Source organism: Bombina bombina, chromosome 4 (genome assembly GCF_027579735.1).
Source record: "Bombina bombina isolate aBomBom1 chromosome 4, aBomBom1.pri, whole genome shotgun sequence".
NCBI classification, from domain to species: Eukaryota; Metazoa; Chordata; class Amphibia; order Anura; family Bombinatoridae; genus Bombina; species Bombina bombina.
The window spans coordinates 210,117,048-210,144,081 of record NC_069502.1 but is presented as its reverse complement, the minus strand read 5'-3'; the positions used below and the strand labels follow the sequence as shown (position 1 = coordinate 210,144,081).

At 39.7% G+C, this 27,034-nt stretch overlaps 1 protein-coding gene across 1 annotated transcript in view; it reads left to right on the top strand.

The window, feature by feature from the left end:
• Window positions 1–26,288, top strand: part of DZIP1L (DAZ interacting zinc finger protein 1 like) — a 147,313-nt gene extending 121,025 nt beyond the window's left edge. Inside the window, exons 14-16 of the mRNA XM_053711387.1 lie at window positions 7,928–8,112; window positions 20,861–21,000; window positions 25,904–26,288. Of these exons, the coding sequence (XP_053567362.1) occupies window positions 7,928–8,112; window positions 20,861–21,000; window positions 25,904–26,071 (493 nt within the window). The 3' untranslated portion in view covers window positions 26,072–26,288. The remainder of the gene's footprint in view (window positions 1–7,927; window positions 8,113–20,860; window positions 21,001–25,903) is intronic.
• Window positions 26,289–27,034: the final 746 nt, after the last annotated feature.

Here is a 27,034-nt window from a genome sequence, read left to right as displayed (position 1 = left end):
AGCGGCTCTGAATGATTGTAACACCGTTGCAATCCCAGAGAAATTATGTAGGCTGGATAGATACTATGCGGTACCGGCGAGTACTGACGTATTTCCTATACCTAAGAGGCTTACAGAGATAATTACTAAGGAGTGGGATAGGCCCGGTGTACCCTTTTCCCCCCCTCCTGTATTTAGAAAAATGTTTCCTATAGACGCCACCACACGGGACTTTTGGCAGACGATCCCTAAGGTGGAGGGAGCGGTTTCTACTCTGGCTAAGCGTAACACTATCCCGGTGGAGGATAGCTGTGCCTTTTCAGATCCAATGGATAAAAAATTAGAGGGTTACCTTAAGAAAATGTTTGTTCAACAAGGTTTTATATTGCAACCCCTTGCATGTATTGCGTCTGTCACGGCCGCGGCCGCTTTTTGGTCCGAGTCCCTGGAAGGGACTCTTGACTCAATAACTATAGAGGAGATTTCAAACAGGCTTAAAACACTTAAGCTAGCTAATTCATTTGTTTCAGATGCCGTAGTACATTTAACTAAACTTACGGCTAAGAATTCCGGATTCACCATTCAGGCACGCAGAGCACTGTGGCTAAAATCCTGGTCAGCTGACGTTACTTCTAAATCTAAGTTACTTAACATACCTTTCAAAGGGCAGACCTTATTCGGGCCCGGTTTGAAAGAAATTATCGCTGACATTACAGGAGGTAAAGGCCATGCCCTACCTCAAGACAGAGCCAAACCTAGGGCTAGACAGTCTAATTTTTGTTCCTTTCGTAATTTCAAGGCAGGAGCAGCATCAACTTCCTCTGCACCAAAACAGGAAGGAGCTGTTGCTCGCTACAGACAAGGCTGGAGACCTAACCAGTCCTGGAACAAGGGCAAGCAGGCCAGAAAACCTGCTGCTGCCCCTAAGACAGCATGAATTGAGGGCCCCCGATCCGGGAACGGATCTAGTGGGGGGCAGACTTTCTCTCTTCGCCCAGGCTTGGGCAAGAGATGTCCAGGATCCCTGGGCGTTAGAGATCATATCTCAGGGATATCTTCTGGACTTCAAATCCTCTCCCCCAAAAGGGAGATTCCATCTGTCAAGGTTGTCAACAAACCAAATAAAGAAAGAGGCGTTTCTACGCTGTGTACAAGATCTGTTACTAATGGGAGTGATCCATCCGGTTCCGCGGTCGGAACACGGACAGGGGTTTTACTCAAATCTGTTTGTGGTTCCCAAGAAAGAAGGAACCTTCAGACCAATCTTGGATTTAAAGATCCTAAACAAATTCCTAAGAGTTCCATCGTTCAAAATGGAAACTATTCGGACAATTCTACCCATGATCCAAAAGGGTCAGTACATGACCACAATGGATTTAAAGGATGCTTACCTTCACATACCGATTCACAGAGATCATTACCGGTATCTAAGGTTTGCCTTCCTAGACAGGCATTACCAGTTTGTAGCTCTTCCATTCGGGTTGGCTACGGCTCCAAGAATCTTCACAAAGGTTCTGGGTGCTCTTCTGGCGGTGCTAAGACCGCGAGGAATTTCGGTAGCTCCGTACCTAGACGACATTCTGATACAAGCTTCAAGCTTTCAAACTGCCAAGTCTCATACAGAGTTAGTACTGGCATTTCTAAGATCGCATGGGTGGAAGGTAAACGAAAAGAAGAGTTCTCTCTTTCCACTCACAAGAGTTCCCTTCTTGGGGACTCTTATAGATTCTGTAGAAATGAAGATCTACCTGACAGAAGACAGGTTAACAAAGCTTCAAAATGCTTGCCGTGTCCTTCATTCCATTCAACACCCGTCAGTGGCTCAATGCATGGAGGTGATCGGCTTAATGGTAGCGGCAATGGACATAGTACCATTTGCACGCCTTCATCTCAGACCGCTGCAATTGTGCATGCTAAGTCAGTGGAATGGGGATTACTCAGATTTGTCCCCTACTCTGAATCTGGATCAAGAGACCAGAAATTCTCTTCTTTGGTGGCTTTCTCGGCCACATCTGTCCAGGGGGATGCCATTCAGCAGGCCAGATTGGACAATTGTAACAACAGACGCCAGCCTACTAGGTTGGGGCGCTGTCTGGAATTCTCTGAAGGCTCAGGGATCATGGACTCAGGAGGAGAGTCTCCTGCCAATAAACATTCTGGAATTGAGAGCAGTTCTCAATGCCCTTCTGGCTTGGCCCCAGTTAACAACTCGGGGGTTCATCAGGTTTCAGTCGGACAACATCACGACTGTAGCTTACATCAACCATCAAGGAGGGACAAGAAGCTCCCTAGCGATGATGGAAGTATCAAAGATAATTCGCTGGGCAGAGTCTCACTCTTGCCACCTATCAGCAATCCACATCCCGGGAGTGGAGAACTGGGAGGCGGATTTCCTAAGTCGTCAGACTTTTCATCCGGGGGAGTGGGAACTTCATCCGGAGGTCTTTGCCCAAATACTTCGACGTTGGGGCAAACCAGAAATAGATCTCATGGCGTCTCGACAGAACGCCAAGCTTCCTTGTTACAGGTCCAGATCCAGGGATCCGGGAGCGGTCCTGGTAGATGCTTTGACAGCACCTTGGACCTTCGGGAGGGCTTATGTGTTTCCACCCTTCCCGATGCTTCCTCGATTGATTGCCAGGATCAATCAGGAGAGAGCATCGGTGATTCTAATAGCGCCTGCGTGGCCACGCAGGACCTGGTATGCAGATCTAGTGGACATGTCATCCTGTCCACCTTGGTCTCTGCCTCTGAGACAGGACCTTCTGATTCAGGGTCCCTTCAAACATCAAAATCTAATTTCTCTGAAGCTGACTGCCTGGAAATTGAACGCTTGATTTTATCAAAACGTGGATTTTCTGAGTCAGTAATTGATACCTTAATACAGGCTAGGAAGCCTGTTACCAGAAAGATTTACCATAAAATATGGCGTAAATACCTATATTGGTGCAAATCCAAAGGTTACTCTTGGAGTAAGGTTAGGATTCCTAGGATATTGTCTTTTCTACAAGAAGGTTTAGAAAAGGGTTTATCCGCTAGTTCCTTAAAGGGACAGATCTCAGCTCTGTCCATTCTGTTACACAAACGTCTGTCAGAGGTTCCAGACGTTCAGGCTTTTTGTCAGGCTTTGGCCAGGATTAAGCCTGTGTTTAAAACTGTTGCTCCGCCATGGAGTTTAAACCTAGTTCTTAACGTTTTACAGGGTGTTCCGTTTGAACCCCTTCATTCCATTGATATAAAATTGTTATCTTGGAAAGTTCTGTTTTTAATGGCTATTTCCTCGGCTCGAAGAGTCTCTGAGTTATCAGCCTTACATTGTGATTCTCCTTATCTGATTTTTCATTCAGACAAGGTAGTTCTGCGTACTAAACCTGGGTTCTTACCTAAGGTAGTCACTAACAGGAATATCAATCAAGAGATTGTTGTTCCATCCTTGTGTCCAAATCCTTCTTCAAAGAAGGAACGACTTCTACACAATCTGGATGTAGTTCGTGCCCTGAAATTTTATTTACAGGCAACTAAAGATTTTCGACAAACGTCTTCCCTGTTTGTTGTTTATTCTGGTCAGAGGAGAGGTCAAAAAGCTTCTGCTACCTCTCTCTCTTTTTGGCTTTGTAGCATAATACGTTTAGCTTATGAGACTGCTGGACAGCAGCCTCCTGAAAGAATTACAGCTCATTCCACTAGAGCTGTGGCTTCCACTTGGGCCTTTAAGAATGAGGCCTCTGTTGAACAGATTTGCAAGGCTGCAACTTGGTCTTCGCTTCATACTTTTTCCAAATTTTACAAATTTGACACTTTTGCTTCTTCGGAGGCTGTTTTTGGGAGAAAGGTTCTTCAGGCAGTGGTTCCTTCCGTATAAAGATCCTGCCTGTCCCTCCCGTCATCCGTGTACTTTAGCTTTGGTATTGGTATCCCACAAGTAATGATGACCCGTGGACTGACCACACTTAACAGGAGAAAACATAATTTATGCTTACCTGATAAATTCCTTTCTCCTGTAGTGTGGTCAGTCCACGGCCCTCCCTGTTTTTTATGGCAGGTCTAAATTTTTAAATTATACTCCAGTCACCACTGCACCCTTTAGCTTCTCCTTTCTCGTTGGTTCTCGGTCGAATGACTGGGTGTGACGTAGAGGGGAGGAGCTATATAGCAGCTCTGCTGGGTGATCCTCTTGCACTTCCTGTTGGGGAGGAGCAAATATCCCACAAGTAATGATGACCCGTGGACTGACCACACTACAGGAGAAAGGAATTTATCAGGTAAGCATAAATTATGTTTTTTTGGTATCTGTTGAAAAGCATACACAGGTAGGCTCAGGAGCTGGGAGTTAGCTGCTGATTGCTGGCTGCACATATATACCTCTTATCATTGGCTTACAGATGTATTCAGCTAGCTCCCAGTAGTGCATTGCTGTTCTTCAATAAAGGATATAGAAAGAATGAAGCAAAACTGATAATAGGAGTAAAATAGAAAGTTGTTTAACCCCTTAATGACCACAGCACTTTTCCATTTTCTGTCCGTTTGGGACCAAGGCTATTTTTACATTTTTGCGGTGTTTGTGTTTAGCTGTAATTTTCATCTTACTCATTTACTGTACCCACACATATTATATACCGTTTTTCTCGCCATTAAATGGACTTTCTAAAGATACCATTATTTTCATCATATCTTATAATTTACTATAAAAATTTTTATAAAATATGAGGAAAAATTGAAAAAAAACCCAATTTTTCTAACTTTGACCCCCAAAATCTGTTACATATCTACAACCACCAAAAAACACCTATGCTAAATAGTTTCTAAATATTGTCCTGATTTTAGAAATACCCAATGTTTACATGTTCTTTGCTTTTTTTGCAAGTTATAGGGCAATAAATACAAGTAGCACATTGCTATTTCCAAACCATTTTTTTTCAAAATTAGCGCTAGTTACATTAGAACACTGATATCTTTCAGGAATCTCTGAATATCCATTGACATGTATATATTTTTTTTTAGTAGACAACCCAAAGTATTGATCTAAGCCCATTTTGGTATATTTCATGCCACCATTTCACCGCCAAATGCGATCAAATATAAAAAATGTTCACTTTTTCACAAATTTTTTCACAAACTTTAGGTTTCTCACTGAAATTATTTACAAACAGTTGTGCAATTATGTCACAAATGGTTGTAAATTCTTCTCTGGGATCCCCTTTGTTCAGAAATAGCATACTTATATGGCTTTGGTGTTGCTTTTTGGTAATTAGAATGCCACTAAATGCCACTGCGCAACACACGTGTATTATGCCCAGCAGTGAAGGGGTTAATTAGGGAGCATGTAGGGAGTTTTTTGGGGTAATTTTAGCTTTAGTGTAGTGTAGTAGACAACCCCAAGTATTGATCTAGGCCCATTTTGGTATATTTCATGCCACCATTTCACCGCCAAATGCGATGAAATTAAAAAAAAACGTAAAATTTTTCACAATTTTAGGTTTCTCAATGAAATCATTTACAAACAGATTGTGCAGTTATGGCACAAATGGTTGTAAATGCTTCTCTGGGATCCCCTTTGTTCAGAAATAGCAGACTTATATGGCTTTGGCGTTGCTTTTTGGTATTTTGAAGGCCGCTAAATGCCGCTGCGCATCACACGTGTATTATGGCTAGCAGTGAAGGGGTTAATTAGGTAGCTTGTAGGGAGCTTGCAGGGTTAATATTAGATTTAGTGTAGAGCTCAGCCTCCCACCGTAAACATCAGACCCCCTGATCCCTCCCAAACAGCTCTCTTCCCTCCCCCACCCCACAATTGTCCCCGCCATCTTAAGTACTGGCAGAAAGTCTGCCAGTACTAAAATAAAAGCTATATTTGTTTTTTTGGTGGTTTTTTTTAAAAGCATATTTACATATGCTGCTGTGTACTATCCCCCTTAGCCCCCAACCTCACTGATCCCCCCCAAACAGCTCTATAACCCTCCCACTCTAACTTAATGGGCGCCATCTTGGGTACTGGCAGCTGTCTGCCAGTACCCAGTTTAGACGAAAAAATTTAGTTTTTTTGCATTTTTTTAACTTTTCTGTAGTGTAGCTTCCCCCCACACAAAAACCAACCCCCCACCCCTCCACGATCTCTTTTTGTGGGGGTTTTTGTGTGTGATTATGGCCCTTTTAACTTTTTACTGTTTATTGATTTTCTGTAGTGTAGCGGTTCCCACCCGCTCCCGCCCCGTGCACGCGCCCGCCCGCCACCCTCCGTGCACGCACGGACGCGCGCGCCCCCGACGGTGCCGCCCCCGATCCCGCCCCCCCCCCGACGTCACACGGCACACCGATGGCCGCCCACCCGCCTCCCAAGTCGGCTCCCACCCACCAACGATACCGGCCATCGATGTCCGGTGCAGAGAGGGCCACAGAGTGGCTCTCTCTGCATCGGATGGCCATGTATGGTTATTGCAGGATGCCTCCTTATCGAGGCATCACTGCAATAACCGGAAAGCAGCTGGAAGCGAGCAGGATCGCTTCCAGCTGCTTTCCACACCGAGGACGTGCAGGGTACGTTCTCAGGCATTAACTGCCTTTTTTTTGAGGACGTACCCTGCACGTCCTCGGTCATTAAGGGGTTAAAATTGTATGCTCTATCTGAATCATGAAAGAAAAAATGTCCTTTTAAGTACAACAACCTTTTATGTGACCAGGAACATGAATTCAGGGTGTGTGCCTGAACTTCTCATGATTTGCAAAACCTTGTAAACACTCTAATACAATGACAGTGTACAATTTGTGTACAGGAGGCCTGAAGACCAGTGCTCTAAATTAATTACAAAAGTTTCATTGTGACTTTCATTTTCCTTAAAGATTGACATACTGATTTCAGTTTATATATGTCACAGCAACTTGTGGAAATCCTGAGAGATATGTATATATCACAGGTCTTATACTGAGACTTATCATAGCCCATATCCTGTAGCAATTTATGTTCTTGAGACTCTGCTTTCATTTTCTGTGCATTGTATGTGCTGCATTTTCCCCCTGTTGCTTTAACCTGTTAAATTAACTGATAGGATTTCTCTGTGGATAATGTTATGATTTCCATAGCTGGGATCTGGAATTCTTAATCCATTAAATGTACATTAAAGCCATATTGTTTTTAATATGCAAAGCATATTATTAGCAATTAGGCACTGTGTTAGAAATAGGATTGCCACCGGGGCCATGTTTTCCTGGACACTTATGAGTTACACATGCTGGAGGGTAAGAAGGGCAGAATATGTATTGTGCCTCTGGATATCACATGAATGGTGCTGATGAACAATACATGTCCCTCCCTGCACACCCTACAGCATGCGTAATTTATAAGTATCCAGGAAAACATGGCTAAGGTGGCAACCTTCCTGATTTTTAACTCCTCTGCAGGGGTTAAACACATACAGCTCTGGAAAAAATTAAGAGACCACTGCAAAATTATTAGTTTCTCTGGTTTTACTATTTATGGGTATGTGTTTGAGTAAAATTAACATTTTTGTTTTATTCTCTAAACTACTGACAACGTTTCTCCCAAATAAAAATATTGTCATTTAGAATTTGCAGAAAATGACAACTGGTCAAAATAACCTAAAAAGATGCAGTGTTTCAGAACTCGAATAATGCAAAGAAAACAAGTTCATATTTATTTTTAAACAACATAATACTAATTTTTTATCTTAGGAAGAGTTCAGAAAACAATATATAAAATGCTCTAACACATTATAGCACTATTATGTCTCTTGATAAATGAAGACTTTTATATGTCTTCCCGGTTTCCATTTGTAAAATTGGCCATCAAATAAAAATTGCTAGGCTTGTTCAGCCCATGCAAAAGTGCACACAAAGACACACAAGCACATTACACAAACCGTACTCACACATACTACCTCATTGGCTGCCATAACATTCTATATAGTACTATTAACTTCTATTTTTCTCTTAGTCGGACTCCTCCTTTCACTTCTGAAGAGGATACATCATTATACAGTCCAACACGTCAGGCTTCCCCAAGGCAGAAGTCCATATTACAAGCTCAGGCAGAAGAAGACAGTGATGACTGGTCAGATTTTGATACATCACTTGATAAACCCAAATCTGTGACCTTTTCTACAGGAATAGGTACTCAAGGTGAGTGAACAGTCACAATTAAGGGCCAGATTACAAGTGGAGCGGTATTTAACACTCCCGTTTGAGCGCTAGCTCCGCTAGAAGTAAGCTTTTGCATGCGTCGGGTAGCGCTTGTATTACAACTGTTTTTGCTTGCACGCTAACCCGATGTGCATAAAAAGCAGAATTTAGAATATCGCACAAGTGATTACGTATTCCACTATAGAAATCAATGGAGCTAAAAAAAGGTGGAAAAAACCTAACACCCTACTCACGAGCAAACTTTATCGCATATTTTCAAGTGTCCTTACCCGACATGAAAATATGAATATTTCACAATCCAATGTTCTTCACATAGAAGAATATGTTCTATTTATTTATAAATACATATATATATATATATATATATATATATATACACATATACAGTCGTATGCAAAAGTTTAGGCACCCCTGACAATTTCCATGATTTTCATTTTTAAATAATTGGGTGTTTGGATCAGCAATTTCATTCTGATCTATCAAATAACTGAAGGACACAGTAATATTTCAGTAGTGAAATTAGGTTTATTGAATTAACAGAAAATGTGCAATATGCATCAAAACTAAATTAGACAGGTGCATAAATTTGGGCACCCTGACAGAAATATTGCATCAATATTTAGTAGAGCCTCCTTTAGCAGAAATAACAGTCTCTAAAACCTTCCTATAGCCTGTAATGAGTGTCTGGATTCTGGATGAAGGTATTTTGGACCATTCCTCCTTGCAAAACATCTCCAGTTCAGTTAGGTTTGATGGTTGCCCAGCATGGACAGCCCGCTTCAAATCACACCATAGATTTTCAATGATATTCAGGTCTGGGATGGCCATTCCAAAACATTGTACTTGTTCCTCTGCATAAATGCCAGAGTAGATTTTGAGTAGTGTTTTGGGTCGTTATCTTGTTGAAATATCCAGCCCCGGTGTAACTTCAACTTTGTGACTGATTCCTCAACATTATTCTCAAGTATCTGCTGATATTGAGTGGAATCTATGCGACTCTCAACTTTAACAAGATTCCCAGAACCGGCACTGGCCACACAGCCCCACAGGATGATAGAACATCCACCAAATTTTACTGTGGGTAGCAAGTGTTTGTCTTGGAATGCTGTTTTCTTTTGTCGCCATGCATGACGCCCCTTGTTATGACCAAATAACTCAATCTTTGTTTCATCAGTCTAGGCTGGCTTGTCTAAATGTGCGTTTGCATACTTCAAGTGACTCTGTTTGTGGCGTGTGTGCAGAAAAGGCTTCTTCCGCATCACTCTCCCATACAGCTTCTCCTTGTGCAAAGTGCGCTGAATTGTTGAACGATGCACAGTGACACCATCTGAAGCAAGATGATGATGTAGGTCCTTGGAGGTGGTCTGTGGGCTGTTTTTGACCATTCTCATCATCCTTTGCCTTTGTTTCTCTGATATTTTACTTGGCCTGCCACTTCTGGCCTTAGCAAGAACTGTGCCTGTGGTCTTCGATTTCCTCACTATGTTCCTCACAGTGGACACTGACAGCTTAAATCTCTGCAATAGCTTTTTGTAGCCTTCCCCTAAACCATAATGTTTAACAATCTTTGTTTTCAGGTCATTTGAGAGTTGTTTTGAGGCCCCCATGTTGCCACCCTTCAGAGGAGAGTCAAAGAGAACAACAACTTGCAATTGGCCACCTTAAATACCTTTTCTCATGATTGGATGCACCTGTCTATGAAATTCAAGGCTTAATGGGCTCACCAAACCAATTGTGTGTTCCAAATTATCAGCGCTAGGTAGTTACAGGTATTTAAATCAACAAAATGACAAGGGTGCCCACATTTATGCACCTGTCTAATTTTGTTTTGATGCATATTGCACATTTTCTGTTATTCCAATAAACCTAATTTCACTACTGAAATATTACTGTGTCCTTCAGTTATTTGATAGATCAAAATGAAATTGCTGATCCAGACACCCAATTATTTATAAATGAAAATCATGGAAATTGTCAGGGGTGTCTAAACTTTTGCGTACGACTGTATATACATACATGATTATATATAGATATATAAAGGATAAGACCAGATGAGATAGACACAGCACTCACTGGATTTGGTAGAATAGAATGTTAAAATCCACATGATACCAGACGTTTTCAGTGTCATACTGATACTTTCATCAGTGGATGCAGAGGAGGGTAGAACAAAACAGCGGTGTAGTTCATGTAACACATAACGGCTATTTAAATCAAGTAAGTGGATCACATGACAGCGCAATGCCTCACCCCGTGACAACATACGTGACTCAACCCAAATATAAGATCACAAAACCGCATGGCTAATTTGCATAGCCGTTCCTCATAATCTACGTTAGAGAGGACAGAGACAATGACAGTGCACAACAAACAGTGCGCATGGAGGCCGCAGCATAATGCGATCACGCTATCCACATTTAAAAATATGATCAGTATGGATACATTGCATTATAAACAAGAAATACAAAAAAGGAAAAAGATATTTAAAAGAATTTACACGCTATACTAATAAGAATGTAAAAAAGAGACAATGCAACATGCCTTCAGGAATATGGTATAAACTTGTGTATTTTTAGGACAGCAACCAGATGATTCATCTTTATCCAGATTAATGAGACATAGTCATGGCAAAAAGTCAATCCTAATAGGGACCCAAATTAATTGGTCAATCGATATTAGTATACTACTGAAAGATAATATATATATATATATATATATATATATCATTAGGGTTCATAAAAAGACACAAATCCAGGAGCACATTTAGTCCTTTGGGGGTGATAGTATCCAGATGATAAATCCACCTTGTCTCCATCTGTAGTAACGTTGTGTGTCTATCTCTAGTCACTGGAGGAACGTGGTCAATAAGCATCGTCCTCATGCTTGCCACAGTGGGACCTGTCTGTGCAAAATTGCGTGCCACACGCTTATCCGAGGTTCCTTTGTCGATAGCCTCCCTGATGGCACAACAATGGTTCGCCATCCTTTCACGGAAGGAGGTGGTCATTTGTAACTTCAAAGGTCAAAAGTCTTCCTCTCCCTCTTCCAAGCAGGAGCTGTCCAAGTCTTCTTGGAACCCCAATCAGTCTTGGAATAAGGGGAAGCAATCAAAGAAACCCTCAGCTGAGTCTAAGTCAGCATGAAGGGTTGGCCCCCAGTCTGGGATCGGATCAAGTGGGGGGCAGACTTTCCATGTTTGGTCAATTGTGGAAACGAGATTTCCCAGATCCTTGGGCTGTGGACATAGTATCTCAGGGTTACAAAATAGAATTAAAAACTTTCCCTCCCAGGGGCAGATTCCACCTCTCAAGATTATCTGCAGACCAGGTAAAAAGAGTGACATTCTTGAACTGCATTCAGGACCTTTCCTCCCTGGGAGTGATTGTTCCAGTTCCAGTAAGGGAACAGGGTCTAGGATTCTATTCAAAGCTGTTTGTGGTTCACAAAAAAGAGAGAACTTTTCAACCCATTTTAGACCTAAAGTGCCTCAACAAGTTTCTCAGGGTACCGTCCTTCAAAATGGAAACCATTCATTCCATTTTTTCTTTAGTCCAAGAGGGTCAGTTCATGATGACCATAAACCTGAAGGACGCATATCTTCATGTTTCCATCCACAGGGATCATCACAAATTCCTGTGATATTCTCCTTTCTAGACAAACACTTTCAGTTTGTGGCTCTTCCGTTTTGCCTTGCCACAGCTCCCAGAATTTTCTCAAAAGTTCTGGGGGCTCTCTTGGCAGTGATCAGGTTCGGGGAATTACAGTGGCGCCATACCTGGACGACATATTGGTTCAGGCACCATCTTTTCAACAAGCAAACTCTCATACAGAGATCTTGTTGTCTTTTCTACGTTTACACAGTTGGAAAAGTGAATCTGGAAAAGAGTTCTCTTGTTCCAGCTACAAGGGTGGTTTTCTTAGGGACCATAATAGATTCCCTAAATATGAATTTTTTTCTGACGGAGGTCAGAAAATCCAAAATTCTCTCCTCTTGCCTCTCTCTTCAGTCTACTGTTCGGCCATTAGTGGCTCAATGTATGGAGGTAATTGGTCTGATGGTCGCTTCCATGGACATCATTCCCTTTGCTCGATTCTATTTGAGAGCTCTGCAATTATGCATGCTCAGACAATGAAACGTAAACTATTCGGATCTGTCTCAGAGGATAGATGTAGACCAGTCGACAAGAGACTCTCTCCCGAGGTGGCTTTCTCAGGACCATCTGTCTCAGGGCACATGCTTCTGGAGACCTTCCTGGGTGATTGTGACCACGGACGCCAGCCTGCTAGGCTGGGGAGCAGTCTGGGACTCGTTAAAGGCGCAGGGACTATGGACTTGGAAGGAGTCTGTTCTCCCCATAATTATCTTGGAGTTGAGAGCGATTTACAATGCTCTGATGGCTTGGCCTCAATTTTCTTTAGCCCGGTTTATCAGGTTTCAGTCGGACAACATCACCCCAGTGGCTTACATCAACCACCAGGGAGAAACTCGGAGTTGCTTAGCCATGAAGGAGGTGGTACGTATTATTCAGTGGGCGGAAGCTCACAATTGTTGTCTATCTGCCATCCACATTCCTGGAGTGGACAACTGGGAAGCGGATTTCCTGAGCAGACAGATATTTCATCCCGGGGAGTGGGCTCTCCATCCTGAGGTGTTCTCCAGGTTAACCCTCAAATGGGGGATGCCGGAGTTGGATCTGATGGCGTCTCGGCAGAACGCCAAGCTTCAAAGGTACGGTTCAAGGGATCCTCAGGCCGCTCTGATAGATGTTCTGGCGGTTCCGTTTGCGCTCCTTATGCGAGTTATAGCTCGTATCAACCAAGAGAGAGCATCAGTTATTCTAATAGCTCCTGCATGGCCTCACAGAATCTGGTATGCAGACCTAGTGAAGATGTCATCTCGGTCGCCTTGGAGGTTGCCTCTGAGGAAGGACCTTCTAACTCAGGGTCTATTCCTCCATCCAAATCTCGTTTCTCTGAAGCTGACTGCTTTGAGATTGAACGCTTAGTTCTGTCTAAGTGTGGATTTTCTGAATCGGTCATTAAAGGGCCACTAAACCCAAAATCTTTCTTTCATGATTCAGATAGAGAATAGAAATTTAAACATTACAATTTACTTCCATTATTTATTTTGCTTCATTTTTTAAATATCCTTAGTTGAAGAAAAAGAAATGCACATGGTGAGCCAATCACACGAGGCTTCTATGTGCAGCAACCAATCAGCAGCTAGTGAGCATATCTAGATATGCTTTTCATCAAAGAATATCAAGAGAATAAAACAAATGAAATAATATAAGTAAATTAGAAAGATGTTTAAAATTGCATTCTCTTTCTAAATCATAAAAGAAAAAATATGGGTGTCATGTCCCTTTAAGACCATGATCAAGACTCGCAAGCCTGTTACTCGAAAAATTTATGAAAAGGTATGGCGTAAATACCTATATTGGTGTGAATCTAAGGGCTACTCTTGGGGTAGGGTCAGGATTCCTAGAATTTTGTCTTTTCTCCAGGAAGGGTTGTCAGTCAGTTCTCTGAAAGGTCAGATTTCTGTACTATCTATTTTGTTACACAAGCGTCTGGCAGATGTGCCAGATGTTCAATCTTTTTGTCAGGTCCTGGTCAGTATCAGGCCTGTGTTTAAACCTGTTGCTCCTCCTTGGAGCCTTAATCTTGTTCTTAAAGTTTTTCAGCAGGCTCAGTTTGAGCCAATGCATTCCATAGATATTAAGTTGCTATCTTGGAAGGATTTGTTTCTTATTGCTATCTCTTCTGCTCGGAGAGTTTCGGAACTCTCAGCTTTGCAGTGCGATTCGCCTTACCTTGTCTTTCATGCGGATAAGGCAGTTCTTCGTAGTAAATTGGGATTTCTTCCTAAAGTGGTTTTAGATAGAAATATTAATCAGGAAATTGTCGTTCCTTCTCTCTGTCCCAATTTATATCTATACCTGTATATATAGGGGATTATATAGGTATAGATATATACAGATATATATATATATAGGAATATCTATTTATAAATAAATAAAACATATTCTACTATGTGCAGAACATTGGAATGACAAATATTTACAGTAAATACATAGTTAAAAACTTTATTAAATTTGAATATTGCATAAATATGATTTTTCATCTACTAAACTTCAAAGGGTCCAATGCCCTTATATACAGTATATGGCTATATATGTATACATATGTATTTATGCGTTTATATGTGTATATATGTCTGTAAATACATATATACACATATAAATACATATGAACACACATATATATATATATATATATATATATATATATATATATACACACACACAAATACATCTATATGTGTGTATCTCAATGTTAAAGTAATTTTTCTGCCTTTTGTTCTAACATCTGAGACTATTTTTGAGCCCTTATAACTTTTGTATGCAATTTTTATTTTAAATAATTTTTATTAGATAGTGTTATTATGAGTGTAACTGTACTTTGTAATGTATTTTGTTACGTGTTTTGTGCAACTTTTGCTAAACAGATAACTTGAGCTCTTAAGTCACAGTAATCATTCTACTGTTAATGAGCACAATCACATTTATTTTCAACTCATAATACAAGTGGTAAGCTCGATGAGCGCAAATACCCACGATAAACACCTTATTGCTTGTGCGTAAACATTTGCTCTGCACTCTTCATCTGTCCCTTTATGTTTGCAATACACAGATTAAAATAGGTTAATAAACAAGTAATAAGCCAAAATATATTGTTTAGAAATCAATAAATTCCTATACTAACCTTTAAAACCAAATACAAATCATAATCTATACTCAGAGCGTATTATTTAAATTTCTTTGTCATTAGCTGATATGTTATTGCAACAATTATGCAAAAGCAAATTAAAGAGACAAAGCAAAATGTGAGGACATCTCCACCTCACACTGACTATGCGTCCCATTTAAAATTTGATGTAGAGAGAAGGTTATCAGTTAGAAAACTTGTCCACCCTTTTTCGAGGCAAGGGGGTGCAGTTTGTCTGTTGTCCCCAGCTCTCAAAAGGAGGTGAATGCGTGAGAACACATATGACCATCAGAATCCAGCTGTAGATCTTGTGTTTTTTACAGAATGTGCAAGCTTCTTTTAAAGTGTTTGCTTGTTAACTTATTATATTTATTTTCACAATACTAGTGAGTTATATATTACTCATCTAACTAAGAAAGCTTAAATATTATATAATATTTTTCTTTCTTGATTCAAATAGAGCATGCAATTTTAAGCTACTTTCTAATTTACTCCCATTATCAATTTTTCTTCGTTCTCATGCTATCTTTATTTGAAAAGAAGGCATCTAAGCTTTTTTTTTTTGTTCAGCACTCTGGACAGCACTTTTTTTATTGGTGGATGAATTTATCCACCAATCAGCAAGAACAACCCATGTTGTTCACCAAAAATGGGCCGGCATCTAAACTTGCATTTCAAATAAAGATACAAAGAGAATGAAGAAAATTTGTTAATAGGAGTAAATTAGAAAATTGCTTAAAATGTCATGCTCTATCTGAATCGCAAAAGAAAAAAATGTCGGTTCAATGTACCGTTAATTCCACAAATTAACATTATGCTATCAATCTGGAATTACTACAACCACAATTGAATCATACAATTGAATGACACTTTACTGAATATCTGTAGTAACGCTGACACATATTAGCATGCAGCGTTTCTAAAAAACACACTTATATTACTGTTGTTGTGTCTAGTAGCTTGTTAACAATGCAACAATAATGAGTATCATAATTTAATCATTTAACCCAGCAAGTCTGATTTCACAAATTAACCTCTTACGTTCTATTTGCAATTAGTATAAATACTTTGGAATTGTATGAGTGTGAATGACATCCTATTAAGGCAGCCTGGACTGATAAATTGGCATCTTACTGATACTCTTACTAATAATCTTGTTTGGTCATAAATATTAATATAATTAATAATCTGCTTGCACACAAGTGATTCATTCTATCAGTTGCAAAATACAAACAAATATAATAACAATCAGATATTACCAACAACTCACATTGTTCTAGATTGCAATAACTACTACCTAAATTGCTTCATTACTATAATGCAACAAATATACGGCTAGATTACGAGTTTTGCGGTATAAGTGAAAAGGCAGCGTTATGGCTCTTTTTCACTACCGCTGCAATTACAAGTCTTGCAGGTTTAGCTGCACCGCACACTTTTTTGACCGTAATGCAACGTAACTACCGCAGTTTTCAAAAAGTCCTTTTTCAATGGGACTTCCATAGCGCCGGTATTACGAGTTTGCCTGGGAGGCCAAAAAGTGAGCGGTACAGCCTAAAACTACAAGATCCATAACGTAAACTGAAAGTCAGTAGTTATGAGTTTTGCGCTACAAAGCTGTAGCATAAAACTCATAACTAAAGTGCTAAAAAGTACACTAACACCCATAAACTACCTATTAACCCCTAAACTGAGGCCCTCCTGCATCACAAACACTAAAGTAAAATTATTAACCCCTACACTGCCGCCCCCAACGTCGCCGCCACTATACTAAAGTCATAAACCCCTAAACCTAAGTCTAACCCTAACACCCCCTACTTTAATATAATTAAAATAAATCTAATAAAAAATTCCTATCATTAAAGGGACACTGAACCCAAATTTTTTCTTTTGTGATTCAGATAGAGCATGCAATTTTAAAGAACTTTCAATTTTTCTTTGTTCTCTTGCTTTCTTTATTTGAAAAAGAAGGCATTTAAGCTATTTTTTTGGTTCAGACCATGAAAAGCACTTGTTTATTGGTAGGTGAATTTACCCACCAATTAGCAAGAACAACACAGTGTGTTCACCAAAAATGGGTCGGCATCTAAACATACATTTTTTCATTTCAAATAAAGATACCAAGAGAATGAAAAGAATTTGATAATAGGAGTAAATTAGAATGTTGCTTAAAATTGCATGCTCTATCTGAATCACGATAGAAAAAAATTGGGTTCAGTGTCCCTTTAACTAAATAATTCCTATTTAAAACTAAATACTTACCTATAAAATAAACCCTAAGCTAGCTACAATATAGCTAATAGTTACATTGTATCTATCTTAGGTTTATTTTTATTTTACAGCTAAGTTTGTATTTATTTTAATTAGGTAGACTAGTTACTAAATAGTTATTATCTATTTACTAGCTACCTAGCTAAAATAAATACAAATGTACCTGTAAAATAAAACCTAACCTGAGTTACACTAACACCTAACCTTAGACTACAATTAAATAAATTACATTAATTAAATCCAATTAACTAAATTACAAAAAAACACTAAATTAAACAAAATAAAAAATAAATTATCAGATATTTAAACTAATTACACCTAATCTAATAGCCCTATCAAAATAAAAAAGCCCCCCCAAAATAAAAAAAACCCTAGCCTAAACTAAACTGCCAATAGCCCTTAAAAGGGCCTTTTGCGGGGCATTGCCCCAAAGAAATCAGCTCTTTTACTTGTAAATAAAAATACAAACAACCCCCCAACAGTAAAACCCACCACCCACACAACCAACCCCCCAAATAAAATCCTAACTAAAAAACCTAAGCTCCCCATTGCCCTGAAAAGGGCATTTGGATGGGCATTGCCCTTAAAAGGGCATTTATCTCTTTTTCCACCCAAACCCTAAGCTAAAAATAAAACCCACCCAATAAACCCTTAAAAAACCTAACACTAAACCCCGAAGATCCACTTACAGTTTTTGAAGACCCGACATCCATCCTCAACGATGCGGCAGAAGTCCTCATCAAAGCCGGCAGAAGTCTTCATCCAACGGGCCGAAGTCTTCATCCAAGCCGGCAGAAGTCTTCATCCAGACGGCATCTTTTATCTTCAAACATCCGGCGTGGATATTGGAACAGCCAATAGAATGCAAGCTCAATTCTATTGGCTGATTGAATCAGCCAATAGGATTGAAGCTAAATCCTATTGGCTGATTGCATCAGCCAATAGGATTTTTTCACCTTTAATTCTGATTGGCACCTTTAATGCCAATCGGAATTCAAGGGACGCCATCTTGGATGACGTCACTTAAAGGAACCTTCATTCTTCAGTCGCCATGGAAAGAAGAGGATGCTCTGCGCCGGATGTCTTGAAGATGGAGCCGCTTCGCGCCGGATGGATGAAGATAGAAGATGCTTTTTTGGATGAAGACTTCTGCCGACTTCGATGAGGACTTCTGCCGCATCGTTGAGGATGGATGTCGGGTTTTCAAAAACCCGACAAAAGTGGATCTTCGGGGGTTAGTGTTAGGTTTTTTTAAGGGTTTATTGGGTGGGTTTTATTTTTAGATTAGAGGTTTTGGGCACCAAAAAAGAGCTAAATGCCCATTTAAGGGCAAAGCCCATCCAAATGCCCTTTTCAGGGCAAAGGGGAGCTAAGGTTTTTTAGTTATTATTTTATTTGGGGGGTTTGGTTGTGTGAGTGGGGGGTTTTACTGTTGGGGGTTGTTTGTATTTTAATAAGTGTACTGTAGGTGGCAGCGATGTCGGGGTGGCAGATTAGGGGTTAATAAGTATAATGTAGGTGGCGGGGACGGCAGATTAGGGGTTATTAACTTTAATGTAGGTGGCGGGGTCATTGGCGGTGGCAGATTAGGGGTTAATAGGTGTAGGTAGGTGGCGGCGGTATAGGGGGCAGCAGATTAGGGGTGTTTAGACTCGGGGTTCATGTTAGGGTGTTAGGTGTAAACATAACTTTTGTTTCCCCATAGGAATCAATGGGGCTGCGTTACGGAGCTTTACTCTCCTTTATTGCTCACCGCGGCACTGGTATTGGAGTGCGGTATGGAGCTCAATTTTGCTCAACGCTCACTTCTTGCCTGCTAACTCCGGGTTTTTGTAAACCTGTAATAGCAGCGCTATAGGGAGGTGAGCGGTGCAAATAACTTGCAAGTTCGCACCGCACCGCTCATAACGCAAAACTCGTATTCTAGCTGATAGCTACTTATTTGATACACACTGGTAACATTTACTATCAGCAACTATAGCTATATGTTTAATTATTCCTTTACTACACAGAAGGATACTTTAGGTAATTCCTCCACTTTTTATTACACTATAGTGGAATATACAGCTTAATGTTGGATAAATAACTACTTAAGAAGCAATTCACTTGTGCTAATATTACAAGTATAATAAATAAGACTCAACTTGCATAATTATTTTTTAATTGTTCTTTCCCATATTTTAATTTCAGTATAATAAAAGTTATGTTTTAATTTGCTGTTTTCTTATAGATAGGGATATCATTTATATTTATACAATAGTGGTACCCATGGATAGATGTGCTATTTAGTATACACTTTTGTGGTTAATTACCACTATTTTTGTAATTCTTTGAAAGTGTGTTTGTATGTTAATAGGTAAAACAGATTGTGTTTGCTGATTACTGTAACTTAGATGAACCAGATTTTAAGAAACATGTAAACATAAATACAGTCATTTCTAAAGGGCTCACATACTTTTTCCATTGTTAATAAAGAACAAAAAAACAACAACTAAATAATAAACTTATATGAGCTGGAGGATTGTGGGTATATTATGGGCAAGTTTTATCAAAGGTCCTGCTGCAGGCTCGCATGAGTGAACCTGCGCTTAAAGGGAAAGTCCAAAAAATTATTTCATGATTTAAATTGGGCATGTAATTTTAAACAACTTTCCAATTTACTTTTATCACCAATTTTGCTTTGTTCTCTTTGTATTCTTAGTTGAAAGCTAAACCTAGGAGGTTCGTATGCTAATTTCTTAGACCTTGAAGGCCACCACTAATCTGAAAGCATTGTGACAGTTTTTCACTACTAGAGGGCGTTAGTTCATGTGTTTCATATAGATAACATTGAGCTCACTCATGTGAAGCTCCTAGGAGTGAGCACTGATTGGCTAAAATGCAAGTCTGTCAAAAGAACTGAAATAAGGGGGACGTTTGCAGAGACATAGATACAAGGTAATTACAGAGGTAAAAAGTATAATAATATAACTGTGTTGGTTATGCAAAACTGAGGAATTTGTAATAAAGAGATTATCTATCTTTTTAAGCAACAAAAATTCTGGTGTTGACTGTCCCTTTAATGGTTCTTAACCCACTTTGCCACCTGTTCTGTGGCGTATCTCAGTCTCACCCAGACTTTTCCAACTGGGGAGATTGACAGCCCTTTCACGATTGGCTAACCGTAGTGTGCAATATCAAATGCGGGGAGCGTATTCCTGCTCGCTAAATGCGAAGCCGGGCGGATATGGTGCAAAGATGTACTTAGCGCACAGTAGGGCTAATATGTGTTATCGCACAGTAGGGCTAAATATTGTTGTTCTCCACTTGTCATCTTGGCCTAAGTAAATTTTTACAGTATTTCTAGTCATCATGAATTGGTTTCTACAAATAACTTTTTTTCTGTTCCTGCCTTTGCCCCTATGTGTAGGTTAGAGGACTGGGTAGAGCTAGCGCTATAGACTTAACTAATGCCAAGTACAAAGGAACTTCCTCAAATAAGTCCCTAGTAGACGAGTCTAAGATATAAAAAAAGGTTTATTCAGTACTGGCGCTCTAGGCTAGGGGATTAGAAAAGAATAACCACTCTGGGTAGATAAATAACCTAGGTTGTATATAAAAAATTACTGAATTTCCTATTTGGGAATATCTTATGTGTGAATATCCTATATGTGTATAACCTATGTATTTATGTACCTATGTGTAGGAACAATGGTCCAGTCTCTAACAAAAAGCTTAGAAAGGCAGCTGTCTGAGCAAAGGCGGAAACCAGTAGGAGGAATTGATATTGTGAATGCCCAATCAAGAAAGTCGCCAAACAAATCAAAAACAATAGAAAAGTTGCAGGTAAGCATGAGAGCCAAAATAATTTAACTACAAACTGTGCTTTATTATCAGCTAGATTACAAGTTTTGAGCGCTATAGGGATTTTAACGACCGCCATAAAAGCGGCGTTATTTCACCTCCCTATAGCGCTGGTATTACGAGTTTTAAAAAAGAAAGCTTGTGTGGGCGATATGGTTGTGTTAAGCTCCATACCGCACAAAAATCAAGCACTGCTGTTACGTGCTCGTGCACGATTTCCCCATAGACATCAATGGGGAGAGCCAGCAAAAATGTCTAACACTTGCGATCGCGGAATGAAAAGCTCCGTAACGCAGCCCCATTGATGTGTATGGGGAAAATAAAACTAATGTTTAAACCTAACACCCTAACATAAACTCAGAGTCTAAACACCCCTAATCTGCCACCCCTAACATTGCCGCCACCTGATTACATTTATTAATCCCTAATCTGCCGCCCCCAATATCGCCGCCCCCAACATCGCTGCCCCCTACATACAGTTATTAACCCCTAATCTGCCGTCCCCAACCTCGCCGCCCTCTACATAATGTTATTAACCCCTAATCTGCCGCTTCCGATGTCGCCACCTAATCTGCCACCCTCAACATCGCTGCCCCCTACATACAGTTATTAACCCCTAATCTGCCGCCCCCAACCTCGCCGCCCTCTACATAATGTTATTAACCACCACTATACTAAAGTTATTAATCCCTGATCATCTGGCCTCCCACATCACTACCACTAAATAAATCCATTAACCCCTAAACCTAACACTAACCCTAACGTAAACCTAACACCCCCTAACTTTAACATAATTAAAATACAACTAAAGTAAAGTAACTAAATACAAACTTACCTGTGAAATAAAACCTAAGCTAGCTACAATAGTTATATTGTAGTTAGCTTAGATTTTATTTTTATTTCACAGGTGAGTTTGTATTTATTTTAACTAGGTAGACTAGTTAGTTAATAGTGATTAACTATTTACTAACTACCTAGTTAAAATAAATACAAATTTACCTGTGAAATAAAATCTAACCTGCCTTACACTAAAACCTAACATTACAAAAAAATAAACACTAAAATTACTAAAAATAAAAATAACTAAATTACATAAAAAAACAAACACTATTAAAAATCCCCTGCAATATATATGTTACTTTTGATGTAATGGCATAACTTTGTGAAATATTGATGATATTATTATTATTATATTACTTTTGTTTTTCAGTATTATTTAGTTTATTGCATGCCATGTTAATTTGGAAAAAAAAAAAAAAACATCGGGCAACTGCTGGTTGTAAATAAAAGATAATAAAAAAAAAAAACACTAAATTACAAAAAATAAGAAACAAATTATCAACAAAAAAAAAGTATTACACCTAATCTAATATCAAAATAAAAAAGCCCCCCCAAAATAAAAATCCCCTAGCCTACAATAAACTACCAATGGCCCAACAGTAAAACCCACCACCCCCACAACCAAACCCCCAAATAAAATAACTATCTAAAAAAACCTAGGCTAACCATTGCCCTGAAAAGGGCATTTGTATGGGCATTGCCCTTAAAAGGGAGTTTAGCTCTTTTACATGCCCAGACCCTAAACTAAAAATAAAACCCACCCAAAACCCTTAAAAAAACCTAACACTAACCCCCGACGATCCACTTACAGTTTTTTCCATCCAGCCGGTAAAGTCATCATCCATGCGGCAAGAAGTCTTCATCCAGACGGCCTCTTCGATCTTCATCCAGACGGTGAAGTCCTCATCCAGGTGGCAATAAGTCTCTTCTATCTTCATCCATCCGGCGTGGAGCGGGTCCATCCTGAAGACATCAGGTGCGGAGCATCCTCTTCATACAGTGGCTGCAGTAAACGGGAACTTCAACGCAAGTGACGCATTTGTAACTACTGACTTTAGATGGCGTTATGGATCTTGTGGTTATAGAGTGTACAGCTAATTTTTTGGCCTCCCAGGCAAACTCGTAATACCGGCGCTATGGGAGTCCCATTGAAAAAGGACTTTTTAAAAGGTCAGTACTGATGTTGCGTGACAGGCTAAAAGGTGTAAGGTACACCTATACCGACAAGACTCGTAATAGCAGCGTTAGGAAAAATGAAGCATTATGGGCCATAACGCTAATTTTTCAAACATAACGCAAAACTCGTAATCTAGGTGTATGTTAGGCACAAATTAAATATATGTGTGTGCGTACAATATACAGACACACCTGTGTATAGAGAGAATATCAGAAATTCTCAAATGAGAACAAAAAAGTTTAATCAATTGGTATCTGATCAATAAACATTTTTTTGTTCATTCTGTCTAAACTTCTCTTGTACCATATCTATACTATAATTGCGTTTGTAATGTCCGTCGGCAGTTGCACACGCATCCTCAATGGAATGTTGGCAGCCAACAGAATGTTGGCTGCACATGCAGCCAAGAGAATTCACCTGGATGCAGCAAAGCTGCATCCAGGGGAATTCCGAAAGCCATTTTCGGAATCTACCGGGATGCAGCGAAGACGAACGGAGCACTACAACAAAAAAAAACACCGCCCGCACAAAGTATAACAAAAAACAAACCTCCCACACAAAGTATTAACACCTACACCGCAAACCCACACATCGCAAATTAATTAAGTTTAACCCCTTAATCCCTTAACCGTCAACCACCCACATCGCAATTAACCTAATTACCCTATTAACCCTTAAATCGCAAAAGCCCCACATCGCAATAAACTTAATTAACCTATTAACCCCTAAACCGCAAAACCCACACATCGCAATAAACCTATTTACCCTATTAACCCCTAAACTGCAAAAACCCCACATCGCAATAAACCTAATTAACCTATTAACCCCTTAAACCGGCAAAACCCACAATGCAAATATCTAATTAAATTACTAAGCCCCCTAACCTAACACCCCCTAAACTAACACAAATTAACTAAACAAAAAATACTAAAGTTACAAAAAAAAAAGCTAAAATTACAAAAAAAGGCTACCATTACAAAAAATAAAAAACAAATTACCAAAGATTTAAAAAATTAAACCTAATCCCTATGAAAATAAAATAGCCCCACCAAAATAACCCCCCCCCCCCCCCCATCTAAGAATAAAATGCCAGTAGCCCTTAAAAGGGCTTTTTGCACGGTGTTGCCCCAATATAAACGGCTCTTTTTAAAAAAAAGTCTAATTCCCCCTAACAGTAAACCCCCACACCCACCAAATCCCCCAAAATAAAAGAACCTAAACTACCCATTGCCCTGAAAAGGGCATTTGTTTGGGCATTGCCCTTAAAAGGACATTTAGCTCTTTTAATGCCCATCCCTAATCTAAATAAAACAAAACCCCCCCAAAAAAACTAAAAAAAAACCTGTCTAACCCCCAGGTTGGTACTCACCATTCCTGAAGTTCGGCGGAGAAGGTCCTGTTCCAGGCGGTGTAGTCTTCTTCCAAGCGGCAACCTCTTCTTTCTTCTTCCAGGAACATCAGGCGCGGAGCAGAGCTGAAGACCGATGACCGCAGAGCTGAAGACCGGCGACCCTGGAACTGAAGACCGACAATCCTGTAACTGAAGGGGGACTTAGAATTTTTTTCCGCAAAAGAGCTGTTTAACTTAGGGCAATGCCCTACAAAAAGCCCTTTTTAAGGGCTATTGGTAGTTTAGCATTAGATTAGGGGGTGTTTTTATTTTGGGGGGGCTTTTTTATTTTCATAGGAAATAGGTTTTATTTTTTTATTTTTGATAATTTGTTGGGTTTTTTTCTGTAGTTTTTTTTTTTTTTTTTTATTTAACAACACATAGAATGAGAGGGGAGAGAGAGCAAAAGAGAAGGGAGAGAGAGAGCAAAGGAGAAGGGAGAGAGAGAGCAAAAGAGAAGGGGGAGAGAGAGCAAAAGAGAAGGGGGAGAGAGAGAGAAAAAGAGAGGGGAGAGAGAGCAAAAGAGAGGGGAGAGAGTGAGCAAAAGAGAGGGGGGTTAGAGAGAGCAAAAGAGAGCAGGGAGATAGAGCAAAAGAGAGGGGGAGAGAGCAAAAGAGAGGGGGAGAGAGCAAGAGAGAGGGGAGAGAGAGAGAGCAAAAGAGAGGGGGTAGAGAGATCAAAAGAGATGGGGAGATAGAGCAAATGAGAGGGGAGAGCGAGCAAATGAGAGGGGAGAGCGAGCAAATGAGAGGGGAGAGAGAACAAAAGAGAGGGGGGAGAGAGCAAAAGGGAGGGGAGAGAGAGCAAAAGGGAGGGGAGAGAGAGCAAAAGAGAGGGGAGAGAGAGCAAAAGAGAGGGGGAGATAGAGAGCAAAAGAGAGTGGGAGATAGAGAGCAAAAGAGAGGGGGGAGAGGGAGAGCAAAAGAGAGGGGGAGAGAGAGCAAATGAGGGGAGAGAGAGCAAAAAAGAGGGGAGGGAGATCAAAAGAGGGGAGAGAGAGAGCAAAAGAGAGGGGGGAGAGGGAGCAAAAGAGGGAGGGAGGGAGAGAACAAATGAGAGGGGAGAGAGAGCAAAAGAGAGGGGGGAGATATCGAAAGAGAAGGGGGAGAGAGAGCAAAAGAGAGGGGGTTGGTTCGGTGGTTCCGTCACCACAATAGACTGCCCTCTGGGCAGGCTTTCCCACTAGTTATTCATAACAATACACAAAGGGTAGAGCAGATATGGATGCCTTGCTATTTCTTTCTAGAACACTTGCAACTGAATTTCTGATGTATTCTGAAACCTTTGACCAAGCTTAGTTTGGAATGTTACTATGTCAAACTAACATTAAAAAATGTACATTATCAAATACTTATGGGTTGGATGAGTTACATTTATGTTTGTATTTTTCGCTCTAACACAAATCTATATTTTTTAATATTGTTGCAAACCAGAGCTTTATTTAAACTCAAACCAATTACATGTTTTGTGTTCCACAGCTTTCAGATGAAAGTGACTCTGAATTTTCATCTCTGGAAGAGATCACTGAGAATCTGGGCGTCAATGAAAAAAAGCCTCAAACAGCAGTGCGTCATAGTACCGATTCAGCTGGGTCCCAGGGCACAAGTCTCTGGAGCTCAGGCAGTATTAAAGCTGGAGTATGGTAATTTATTAGGGCCTTAATAACCGGCAATAAATCCATCCTCCATCCAGGACGTTCTTCTCTCTGTGATTCTCTTAACTTACTTTATTGATGGATTCTAAATATGCCATTATCTATATAAATATATATGTACATATGAAATAATTCTTATTTTACAGTTTTTTATTTATATTGTTGATTAAGAGGAGGCTTACATGAATAAAACAATAAGAAAATAATAATTGGAGTATTTATTTTATATGTTTACAAATACAACATCATTGTTTCAGTGGTACCAGACAAGGTAACGTTAGCTTTAACTTTAAAACAGAGATAAATATTTTATGATCTACTGATACTTTACTGTTCGTTTAATTAGTCTTGATCTTACTGCATCTTCCAGCCTCTCTTATGTATAACCTCCTCAGCTACCAAGCAGTGTAAGCCCCAGTTACTTGCTCTCACCCACAGAATCTTCTCACAAAGAAGCCATTTGTAATCCAATGTTTCTATAATCCATATGAAAGAAGAGCATTTAAACATTTTTGCTTGAAAATGTAAAAGCTGTTTAAATTTAAAATAATATACCAGTATTATTTGTGCACATCTTCCTACTAATGGAAAAGGCTATTAGATACATCCTACTATTGCTGTTTAGATGCCGCTGTTGCATGACAGAAGTTGTGAGCACAATGTCCCTTATTGCCCTATGTATCACAAAAGGAATCCAGGTATTTTAGAACAATTATTTATATTATGATTTATATAATTCCTTAAATATGTTAACTATGTCATATCTTTCTTAACAATTGTACTTTAAAATTAAAGGACCACTAATCACAATAGACTAACATAATCAGTAACTGCACAATAAAAAGACAATGCAAAAGACCTTTGTTTAAATTTCAAATTAATAGTAGAAGATTTCTTTCTGACAAGTTTAAAGATGAGTTCTATCTTCCCTCTCACTGCATCATGTGACAGCCAT